Raw genomic sequence first — 12,725 nt, 5'->3', positions numbered from 1 at the left:
GGAGGCACTATGGTTTAAAAGGATGCCGTGATCTTCGGAAATACAGTCAGTCAGTTGCAAAATGTACAGCGCCGTCAAAAGTTCAATGGGTTATCATCTCATATTTAAACATCAAATGTCAAGAGATACCAGAGAGCCATACGAGCATTTACATTACATCTTGACTGAGGTAAGAGGACGACACGACACAGCTAAATGCTAAAATGATAGCAAAACACTTAAAGCTGCTTAATGTTATGAAGCTTGTGCTTTGACTGGACGTTGGACGTGTTTAAAAGTGCGCTGTTTATGATGCACATCCACAAAGGGAGTTAAACTTTCTTTTTTTTAGATAACTTAGTTGAAAACTTAGTTGAAGTCTTGCATTTATGCAGATAGATGCACGTTGTACATTTATGTTGTATAAAGGCTTAATATTATGCAGAGCGCTTCGGTTTGTGTTTGTTAACCCTTTAGTTTCATTCCATCACGCAGCTTTTCCTGTTAGAGGTTTCTGTTAAAAACATTTAATTCATTAAAACTCCAGTATGTGTTCATTGTTCTGTCATAGTTTCTTCGAAATTAAGTTTTATTTGAGTGTTTTTCATAAAAATATTTTCATTTTCACCATGACGTGTACGCCCCGCCCCTTTGATTGCCCCGCCCCCAGTTAATCGAGTACTCGTTCTTCAGACCTATGGATTAATCGAAATGAAAAAATGACATAAATGCACATCCCTAGCAGTTACATTTCTTCAAGACTTATCCAGTCCTTTTAAAGGGATAGATCACTCAAAATTTAAAATTACCCCATGATTTACTCGCTCTTAAACCATAATTGATGTGTATGATTATCTTTTTCAGACAAACACAATCGGAGTTATTAGAAATTGTACTGGCTGTTCCAAGCTTTGTAATGTTGGTAAATGGTGCTTATGATTGAAGCCCAAAAAAGTCCATCCATCCTTCACAGAACAAATTCACACGGGTTATTAAAAGCTTCCTGAGGGCTATCAGTGTGATTTTGTAAGAACAATATCAAAATTTAAAACTTTACAAACTTAAATAGCTTCTGTTAATAAACTATTCGCATTCTTGAGAGCATTAATTTCCACAAAAAATAAGGTTGGACAAATCTTATGAGACACAGTGGCGTAGTGACGACGAACATGGAAGTGCTTACCCCTTTAAGTTTAAATGTTGATAATACAAATGCTGATAAAATTGGAAAGTTTAGCTTATTAGTTAGGAAGGTTCATTTCATTGAACAGGTTCAAAACTCTGATTCAGAATGTTTTAGTAATGAATGTAAGTTAAAGGAAAACACCACAATTTTTTAAAATTTTACTATGTTCTTACCTTAACTTAGATGAATGAATACATTCCTATCTTTTTATATGCATGCACTTAATCTTTGTACAGCACGTCTTGGATGTGTTAGCATTTAGCCTAGTCCCATTCATTCCTAAGGATCCAAACAGGGAAGAATTTAGAAGCCACCAAACACTTCCATATTTTCCCTTTTTAAAGACTGTTGCATGAGTAGTTACACGAGTAAGTATGCTGGCACAAAATAAAACAATTTATTAAAAATATTTTAGCCGTTTTATTTTGTGCCACCATACTTACTCATACAAATACTCATGTAACAGTCTTTAAATAGGGAAAACATGGAAATGTTTGGTGGGTTCTAAATTCATCCCTGTTTGGATCCTAAGGAATGAATGGGACTAAGCTAAATGCTAACACATTCATGACCCGCTGTGCAAAGATGAAGTGCACGCATTGAAAAAATATGGGGATGTATTAATTTGTCTAAGTTGATTTAAGAACATGATAAAATATAAAAAAACGGTGGTGTTTTCCTTTAATATAGTTGTTTTTGTTACGTATTGTTATTTTGGTTCATATAAATTAAAAATGCTCAACATTTGTAAACATGATTGTAAAGATGCTCTTACAATTAAAGTTCCACAGGTTCTCTTATCGTATAACAGACAGAAGTAATACAACCCTAATTTTTATCTAGATAAGATATAACGTTTACTTTTATCTCAACCATTACCAACCATGACTAGATTGAAGGTAATAGACTTTCTATGAACACTTTACAAAGTGTTTTCTATGTCTGACCTGTAGGGTTTGCCTTCCCAGACTGGGCCTACAAGCCAGAGTCGAGCCCTGGGTCCAGACAGATCCAGCTATGGCACTTTATCCTGGAGCTGCTGCGAAAAGAGGAGTACCACGATGTCATCGCCTGGCAGGGAGATTATGGCGAGTTTGTCATCAAAGACCCGGACGAGGTGGCGCGGCTGTGGGGTGCCCGCAAGTGCAAGCCACAGATGAATTACGACAAGCTCAGCCGAGCGCTCAGGTAAAAATTTAATCTGCCTGATAAACCCTGTAGTAATGGCATCAGTGCTTGTACTCTGTCATTTTCATCGGCAAAGAGTTTAAGATTTGCATATAGTGGCTTCTCCCCAGACTACTACCTAGGGAACATTTTTAGGTGTTGTAAGCACTCAAGCTGTTTCAAAGTGTAGACAATGAAATGATGGTGAAACATTATTTTGGACACATGCGAGGCAGCGTTGCATGTTTTTATGAATAAGGGAATACCAGAATGCATTGCTACAGACTGCAAGACTACAAGAGTTAATGAGTTGAGCGGGCAAATCATTTTTATTCCTCTGTTAAAATCTTTCTCTCTTCATTCTTCATTTTTTCTTTAGTATACCATGTTTCCCGCTGACTTTCTTTTCAACACTTCCCTTAGCGTTTTCATCTTTTCTCATTAGCGAAAACATCACTGTGCCCACCGTTTCCTGCCTTTCCTCGTCCGTCATTCACAATCTGTCCAATTGCCCATTCGTCGGTCTATCCGTGTCATTCAACTCTTTGGGCCCGTCGCCATGGCAACGTGCAGACGCCCACTTAAACCTGCTGTACCTACCTTCACCATCCCAGAATAATCAAGCCCACTTAGCCATCATCTCTTACAGGAATAATGCGCATTCTGCTCTTCTGAGAACTTGTTGAATTTTCAACGAGATGCACACATATGATAGGAGGGGAGGTGAGGACGGGAACAGAAGGATATGTACAGTTCATATGCGAAGCAGACTGTGTCACAATTGAGATCATGAAGACTTCTGAGAAACCCAGACCTCACCTCTGTTCAGCACATGTGGGAGACAAAAACACGTTCTCTCTATTAAATCAACACCACACGCACACTTTTCTTCTCTTGTCCTTTCTCAAACAACCTGAGACTGTTAGCCTTTGTGAAGGACACACGGTCGTGCGAAATGAAAGACTGACAGACAATGGAAACCGACATGCATCCGCTTGTTGCATTTGCCCGCTAACCCGATACCACTGGTAGATCATTATTAACCAAACCGCTGCTTTCATGTTAAAAGCTGAGGGAAGTACGCAGGTCATTTGGATCTGATGTTTTACTAAGTGTCCTGTACACTTCATATGTGAATGTTGGTATGTAAACCGGTAGAAATTAGTCAACCGGTAGAGATTTTGGACTATGGTCTCTATCGAGGTTACGCGCCCACGTCATGTTGCTGTGCGCGTGTTCATGAAAACGTAATGTTTGTACACATATTTAAGCATCGCAGTTTTAAAACAACAGTGCTAAATGCGCACGCAGTTTCTGTGTGAGAGGAGCGCACAAGTCGTGCTTCCGGTGCTTATTACCATATTTTCCGGAGTATAAGCTGCTTCGGAGTATAAGTCGCATCAGTCAAAAATGCGTTTTGAAGAGGAAAAAACATATATAAGTCGCACTTGACTTTCATCAGACACACGTGTGGTGACACAATACATGTCTGGTCCGAACTTTACTTCCGGTTTCGTTTTTTTTTAATGGTCTGACTAGTTGCTAAACTGAACTCTTGAAATACCTCGTCGCAAATAACAAATGTTTTTGTTTCCTAGGTAATCTATGTGGTGTTTATTTTGCTTGTTATATAAATAACTACGTTTAAAGTACTTTGTTATTTATTATTAGCGGAGTTTACCAGAAGTTACGTGTTGACCACGAAAGCCGCTTGTTTATGTTGTTACTGCTGAAACCGTCTATATGTAGCGTTTATTTACAAAATTATTTTACAAAATCCAAGCCGAAGGACAGACATTTATTCTGAAAGGCAAGTTATTCAACTAAACAATAGCACATAAGAGCAGGCTGAATAGGTGTTCATACATGTTAAAGTAACATAAACAGTTATTAACACGATATACACAATAGCATACAGAACTAACCTGAGAGACTGAATAGGCTAAATTAACACAACAAGCCAGATCAAGTTAAAAAAGGTAATTTCGCATCACTGAATCCATTGAATAACATAAATACAGGAGCAGCATAGAGCAGACTCTCGCGGCTGTAGACAGTAATAATAATTTAGACGTATAAGTCGCATCTGACTGTAAGTTTCAGTATGCGCCAAACTATGAAAAAAGTGCGACTTATAGTCCGGAAAATACGGTAAGCTCCTGAGCTGCTTTATTGGCCTTAAATTCACATATTTAGCAAAAAGTATTCTCATAAACATGACAATTTAGGTCCAAATCGATTGAGAGAAAATCTCTCACTGCTCTTGACTAAATCACTTTTATACCTTTTAATAAGATTGTGTTTTGTTTTCTTTTTTTATGCTTGTATAAGTTTTTGTGAGAATTATGAAAATTCTTTGGCTTTAAAGATTTAATAACACAAAAACTTAAAAGAAAACTCTACCATGATACATATCGTAACCATAATATAAAATGAATCCTATCATGATATAAGATTTTGGTCATATCGCCCACCCCTAGTAGCACACATGGTCTAAAACCGGCACGCTTAAGAGTTCATTGTGTTCTTTTGAAGCGAGATCAAATGCACTTCAAAGACTCTTTCTGCATGTGTGTGTGTGTGTGTGTGTGTGTGTGTGTGTGTGTGTGTGTGTGTGTGTGTGTGTGTGTGTGTGTGTGTGTGTGTGTGTGTGTGTGTGTGTTTTGTTCACGTGACTATACCCTTCATTTCAGCATGTGCAGCCGCTCTGGGTCTGTAAACAGTATGTGGTGGTTGAAATTTTTTAGCACCCGTTTCACACATCATTTTATATCCAAATAATGTCTTTGCACACACATGTGCTCACCGCAGCCTCAATGACGTATTAATTAAACCTAAAACCCTTGTCTGCCTTAGACGCCACATAAAACACATTGGACTCATAAATCCTATAACATCAAGGGGTTATGAACTGATAAACTGATTGTCTGAATCCATCATGTATGGATGTATTTAACATGCCTGATTTAGCCTGTAATCATTAACGATGCCGATAATTGTCATCTTTTTTGCAAATGTTACTTAATTGAGAATATCACACCCTACGTGTCAGATTTTTACGGTTGACAGCAGTCATTCATGACAAGGAGAAAAGGCAGTGTGATGTTAAAAGTGTGATGATTGAGTGTAAAGTACGTCAAGATGTTTGAACCATGATGTTTTGTGTAAGGTCAACCCAGGTCAGTGCAAGTTGTTTTCAGTTTGGACAGCTTTTACATTTATTTTAGTCTAGAACTTTTTAATTTCATTTATCATACAGCATGTTTTCATTGGACTCTTTGTGTTTGCAAATTTTTCCACAGTGTATGCGACAGTTTCGTAAAGAAATTAAAACTGGTCACACCACAACAATCATTTGCACTCGCACAAACGCTCCCAAATATATTTTGAGGTCACGTCAATTAGATTTCAGGAGCACCAAAATGGCTTTTATTGCATTACAAACGTACTCATCTTCTCTGAGCAAAGTCAATTCAATCGACTGGTAAATGTAAAATGTAATTGTTAAAATTTATGTTCAATGGCCTTCAACACACTGTGATTTCTAAGATTTGGCTTTCACAAATGTGTAACCATGCCAACCCTATTTTTTTCAGATACTACTACAACAAAAGGATCTTGCACAAAACCAAAGGAAAAAGATTCACCTACAAGTTCAACTTCAACAAACTTGTGCTGGTTAACTATCCGTTCATTGACATGGGCTCTGCAGGTGAAGACCTCCTCCTTTACTTTTGATCTTTTAAGAACCACCTATTTAATTTAAATATTTTGTAACAAAATCAAATATGTTCTTCACATATTTAATTTATGGTTTGACACGTTTCTTGCATCATCCTTTTGTAGGTTCTGGTGTTCCACAAAGCGCTCCACCAGTTCCCTCCGGCGTCAGCACTCATTTCCGTTTCCCTCCATCCACTCCATCTGATGTCCTCTCTCCTAGTGAGGATCTGCGCAGTCCAGGTGTTTTCAGCGCTGTGGCTCGACGTATGGCTCGCGGCTCTGTTTCCGACTGCAGTGACGGCACCTCCACCAACTCTGAGCTTGAGGAAACTGGCATAGCTCCCGGAGATGACCGCCCGACTGATCGTGCCTTCAGAAACCTCCTCCACCCGCGGCTGTCCCACGATTCCTTGTTCCGTATGTACGGCGCCCCGCCCAACACAACCGGGCTCCCCAGGAGCGGGCCTCACGGGCCACGAATGCACCCCGAACCCCTGTCCCCCTTCCCAGTGTCCCCTCTTCCAGGCCCTGGAGGCTTGCTGGGTCCTGCTCTATCACCAGCCCTCTCTATGACCCCCGGCTCTCACATGGGCTACACCCCTTCCCCATCCCTGTCACCCATGTTGGGCTCCCACTTTTCCTTCAATCCAGAGGACATGAAGCGCTACCTGCAAGCTCACACGCAAAGCGTCTACAACTACCATCTGAGTCCCCGTGCATTCTTGCATTACCCCAACATCGTCATCCCACAGCCCCAGCGCCCAGACAAGGGGCTTGGAGGGCCAGCAGGTGTTGGTCCACATCTTTCAAGTCATCCTCTGCATCACCAGGCTGAAGATCCTCATCTATCTCCATTCAAGTTTAAACTACAGCCACCGCCACTGGGACGCAAACAGAGAGATGGGCCAACTCATACTGGAGCAGGGCTTTCAAATCCTGGAGGTGCGTCTGCTTCCTTCTCGTACAGCGGTGAGCCTGGTTCTGCGTCTGGGCAGGGGTCTCTCTTTTCTGCAATGATGTCTAATCACACAAGCCAAGCAGGACCACCAAAGATCAAGGTTAGTTTTCTTATGATTTGAACGAGCATAACTTTTTTACTATATTTAATTTAAAATCTAGAGTTGTAAAGGATAAAGAAAGCAGGTTAAAAAGAGATAGCAGCATAACCACCTCCTTTTGTTTGCTACTTTAGGTGGAGCCCATCTCAGACCTGGAGTCCGAGGAAGAGGTCGAAGTCACAGACATCAGCGAGGATGAGCATGAAGATGACGATTGTGACGTATTTTCCCCACCTCACCCCAATGGCGTTTCCGCCCCTCCACCGAGCCACGATCGAATGACTGACGATGATGATCTCGAAGAAGATGTCTTCAAGGCCCCAGCTGCCCCCACTTCAGTGGTTGGGCCGACCCTTTTGGCTCTTAAAGCAGAACCCAGGGAGCTAAACCTGTGCCAGGCTGCTCCGATAAGTCCTGGGGGTACACGCTGTATCCCGCTAAAGCTGCGTTTTAAACGTCGCTGGAGCGAAGACCAGCGGATGGAGGCCGGAGCCGAAGAGGCTGAGGACAAGAAGAGCAGGCCTGAGGGGGAGGAGCCTATCCAGATGTCTGAGCCTATACTGGGGGAGAAAAATGGAGACAGGAGAAGTCCCGAATGTTTGGCTGCGCCCCTAGGGACAGGCCAGAGAAGGGTGAGCTCTGAGCTACAGCGAGCGACAGCACAGCTATCTTTAGAAAACAATGTTTGCTGAAGAGACGTAACATTGCAGAGTTGCTCTCTGTAAGGTGACTGTTGCTCCATACATTTGAATCACCCATGGATCCATGAACTTAGTAGATCATTTCCAAGAAACTGAAATTGTCAACTTCTGTAACCACAGGTTCACTCACTTCAAAGTGTTGCGACACTAAGAATCAATAATACTGACATCGTCTCTTATGAATTTTAAGTAACCAGGCCCCTCCCCCAAGTTCAGCCAGAGCTCCTCACTTCATGAACCTATTCCTTCCTGTTTACCTAGTAGACTAACATGTAAACTTGGATACTTTTTCCTGTCCTCTTCAGCAGGATTTAGGGATCAACCCAATGCCTTCAAAACAAATCAAGAGATTACGGAAGTGCCTAAACTAGACTTTGATGCACCCCTGTAAAACATGAGTAGTGATATGAGAAGGTGATAATGAATTGCTCCCCTCCACGTTTTTTCTCCTTGTTATGGGGTCAGGAGCCAGTGGACCTTCTCTTGTTTAAAAATGCAGGATGCTACCTTTTCACACTCATAGTTATCAAATTTTGCAGTTACGTACGCTTGTCTCCAGATGACACGCTTTATATCACCCACCAGGATTCACGTCCCTTTCCAGATTTGAGAAGAACCGACTTGCCTTTTACTCTCAAACCAGGATTGTCAGGACTGTTTCATCACTGCCATCAGAGTCATTAACACCAGCGTACTACCAGCAAAATGCTGCCTTTACTGCCGAAGTATCCAAAAATGGCTCGAGACACTAAATACTCCAGCATTTCAGCAAGCTCAGCCTCCGCAGATGGGACCACTTAACAGCATTTTACCGTATCTTACACATGTATATACACGTTGCGGATTAGTTTTATATATGTAAGTCCATCTTATTGACCACCCGCTGAAATGCAAATTATAGGTTGTGTATGATTGGTCCTTCACCACCTGTTATTTATTTATTTTTTAATAAGCAGTGTAATCCCTTTAGGGAGGGTAGGAGGAATGTTAAGGCAACATATAAGTGCGGGTGCTTTGAAAGCTACAGGTGTCTTGCAGTGAATATATGGTTTTGCCGTTGTCCCTAAAACCATGTAGAGAATCTTCTACGCCCGTTTTATAAAATAAAAGGAAGTTTTCATGGTCTGTCAGGCGTAAATCTCAGGACCATACACCGTTTCGCTATTGAATAGGTTGTCTTTTGAACATGAAGACTTTTAGCGAACCAAAAATGATGCCTTTATATGTACTAACAAAAGACTGACTTGCTCAATGCTTTTAAATGGGTTGCATAAATTTCACTGACACTCACAAACACACAAAAGAGGCCTTAGAAAGATGACCTCAAATATTATGCCTTATTTAGTTTTTTACCTTAAAAGAAAATATCCCAAGTAAGATTGCATTAGAGTCCATATATTCTCTCACTTTATTGCACGGTAGTCATATATATTTGATAAAAGAATAAACGCAAGAGTTATATTTCTGAATGTAAATCTATATGAAAATCTATACAAAGGAGAGTTTAGTTAGGGCCCTAAAGTGCTTTACTGTAAACAAAAAGTGTTGTGTAAGCAAAGATAGACATAACTGACCAATCATTGAGAGCCTTGAATGCATCACTATACAGGTCTATACATAAAGTTTAAAGCGCACACCTAACATCATATCTTTTTCAGTCTCTCTACAGTGTTTTAGTTGTAGGGGGATTGTGTTTTAACCAATATGATCGAAATTGACACGTTTGCTATTTGGCTCATCACTTGAACACGTGTACACCGATATCATTCGGTCACGACCATCTCCAAATGGTTTGTAGCCAGATGCAGGGATGTCTTAGAGAAACAGGTGATGTTACAAGCATACCCTCAAAAAAAGGGCCACCTCACTTTAGTAAACTGACTTTAGTCCTCATCTGAACAGGTAATATAATGACCTGGCACACTTTTTTCTGTTTACTTTCCTATTGGAATTAGTAGTTCTGTTTGGCGGCCTTAAACCGGTTCAGTATCTGTATTTCAACTGACAGCTGCCTTATACTTGTTAAATATTTTATCCCTCTCTCTTTTTAATATTAACAGTGCTGTTTTATTATATATCTATTTTTTTGGTTATATTACCATTTATCATTTTTAATGTTGCTATTATTGCTGGTATTTTTTGTTTGTATCCTTGCCTGAATTTTAGCCTCTCGAAATGAACATTTTTAGCAAAGCGCTCTCCCTGCCCTCTTCGATACCATGATATAAAAGTGCTCATCACAACGCTCTGGCTTTGTATTAATGCTGGTTTTTATTTGCAATTAATAAGACCAGGTGAAGGGGAGGGGTGATATTATACTATCGCATTATTTTTATTTTAATATGTTCTTTTTTGTTATGTGTACATATATATATATTTTACATTTTGGGGGGTGATGTATGAAAAAGACAATTATTTCTTTATTGTGTTCATGGTCTCTCTCTATTACGCTTCTTCTTTTCATCTGTACCTCTCGACGGTTATGTAATACTTGTAAAGAGAGACGAAACTTGACATCACAAGGAACCATGTATACTTTAGTTTCTCGTGTGGTTTCTTTTGCTCTTGTAATTAAAACTGTAATCAGGGTTCATTAAAACAGGTTAAAGCGGATCTTGGCGTGTTGTCTTTGGATTGATTTGCATCTGTCAGTTTTATTGTGTTCATGCTGAACTGTATTTGCAACATGCAGTGCATTTTCCAAATTGCAGAATTCAAGAAACTCTAGAAAAAAAATATTTTAAACTTCACAAGCTTACCACAGTAACTACATGGTAGTCTTTGTATTTATGTGTTGCTCTAAGGTACAATAATATATCAGTTTGGTTATCATTCAAATGGCGTGGGTATCAACTGATACCATTACTCTACCATGGTACCATCACCACAGCATTATCTTAACTTAATCCAGGGGTACTATGGTACTGTAATACTAATAGAAAAGTACATGTTGATTAAAATACAGGTTGCGCTTTTTTACAGTATGTAAGCTTGCAGCATACTTAAAGCATACTTTCTAGTAAATACTGGTATTTACATGTATTTAATATGATTTACTGCTGGTGCCTAGTAATTATACACAGAAGTACACACTACATGTATGTAGTACAGAGCTGCAAAATAAAGCACTACCAAAAAATTGCTGTTTACATAGTAGTACTATAGTATGTAAAAAACATGGTGTAGACTTTTTGTAAAGTCACAGTAACAAAAGAAAAATTTACCAATGTGAGAAAATACGGTAATATGCTTGCTTACTAAAGTAAACTGTATTAAAATCACTACATACTGTGTTTAACCCTACCTTAGTAAATATTAAAGAATACTACAGTATTTACTACACTATTTATTACAATTTATCAATTCACAATAGCCTACTGAAGTGTACTACAGCATTTTCATGCAGGTTAGTCAATATTTTTCTTCAAAGTAACGCTGTTTTAACTGTGGTATTCAGTCCGATACGCAATCCTTACCTTTCTATTGGTTTTATAGAAAAGAATGATTTGGGTACCAATATTTTGGTTTTTGTAAATATACATCTACTTAAGAGATCGAAAACAGATCACAAAGGATGTTATTTCAGATACCTGTTAGAGATAAACCAAGATGCAAAATGAACCAGGATTTGCTTTCCCAACTGACTGGAAATTCGCGCCACAGAAAAACCGTTAACCTGAACGTTTCTTAACCAACCAGACAGGCCATTGCAAATATGGGGGTTGAATTCAAAACGACAAACAAAATTTGTTTAGGAAGAAAACCATCGTATAATACTTATCTGAGTAAGGACTTTGATCTTGGACTACTGTTCGCCTTTCCGAAATTCTGTATGTGTAAAGAAAAGCCTTTAATTTTCGGGAACGTGTCCACTCGTCATTTTTTGTAAGACAGCGCCACCTTCTGCTGCAACAGCGTCACAGTTAACTTTTGTTTAAAAAAAGTTTTAGAAGTGTGTGTTTTCGATGTTGTAATACTTTAATAATTACAGAGACACCTGTATTTACGTTAGATTAAGTAGTTCAATCGTTATCTTACAGCTGAATGATGTTCTGTAAAGCTATATATTTCCTCTTTTTATGAAGTACAGTACATTTGTAAACTAATGTTTCACAACATACTGTATACTCCACATTTAGACATATGTAGTAAATCATACAAGCATAATAATTTGCATACTATGTACAGTGTACATACTATACCGCATATAGTAAGAGCAGTACCCTATTGCATCATAGCAATAAGCTTGCAATATTTAGGTACTAAAGCACATATGATTTAAATATATTTTTTTCTGTGATTGTGGTGAGATGTCATGTGCCACAAATAATTTAAAGGACAGTTTGCATGCTTACATGAATAAAAATATGGTTTTATCATTGAAATGCAAGAATCTCCTGCAAAGGTAATAAAATGCTCCTGTTTGTCAGCCTTGAAGCATCTTAAAGTTAAGTGATTGGAAAGATGGTAAGATAGCTGTGCTTTGCTTTTTTTAAAGTCAATATTCACCAGCGTTAGTATTGTTAATTATTTCAATTTAATGACAAACACAGCATTAGTTACAGCATTACGCATTAAATAATGTTTTAGTACACGTTGCAGCCATTTAAAAAGTATCTAAAGGAACCATGATGATGTCATGGTGTTTTCTAATGTAAAACCTTATAATGTATAAATACAATGGTTAATGCCACAGTTCATTTGCTATTAACACCAGAATTCTCCTTGCATACCATAGCTGCTTGTCAATGTATAATCCTCATGTCTCCTCTCACCCTGTAATAATCAGATATCTTACAGGAATTCACAAAAGAGCTGAAGGGGGGCTGGTCACAAAACTTGATTGACATGGAAGCACGGACACTTGCTGGGAGGACTCGTTGACCGGTTAAGGGTAGGTCAAAGGTTAAG

The 12,725-nt window shown here is 39.0% G+C and overlaps 1 protein-coding gene across 2 annotated transcripts in view; it reads left to right on the top strand.

Moving 5' to 3' along the window:
• erf (Ets2 repressor factor) overlaps positions 1–10,427 on the top strand; it is a 35,586-nt gene extending 25,159 nt beyond the window's left edge. Inside the window, exons 2-5 of one of the 2 annotated variants that reach the window (XM_065286475.1) lie at positions 2,134–2,353; positions 5,929–6,044; positions 6,179–7,113; positions 7,248–10,427. In XM_065286475.1, the coding sequence (XP_065142547.1) occupies positions 2,134–2,353; positions 5,929–6,044; positions 6,179–7,113; positions 7,248–7,805 (1,829 nt within the window). In that variant the 3' untranslated portion in view covers positions 7,806–10,427. Of the gene's footprint in view, positions 1–2,118; positions 2,354–5,928; positions 6,045–6,178; positions 7,114–7,247 lie in introns of both variants that reach the window. The other variant, XM_065286469.1, reaches the window with a different exon arrangement.
• The last annotated feature ends 2,298 nt before the right edge of the window (positions 10,428–12,725 follow it).

The sequence above is a fragment of the Paramisgurnus dabryanus genome, chromosome 19 (genome assembly GCF_030506205.2).
Source record: "Paramisgurnus dabryanus chromosome 19, PD_genome_1.1, whole genome shotgun sequence".
NCBI lineage: Eukaryota > Metazoa > Chordata > Actinopteri > Cypriniformes > Cobitidae > Paramisgurnus > Paramisgurnus dabryanus.
The sequence above is the reverse complement of the archived record's forward strand: the minus strand, read 5'-3'. Positions and strand labels throughout refer to the sequence as shown.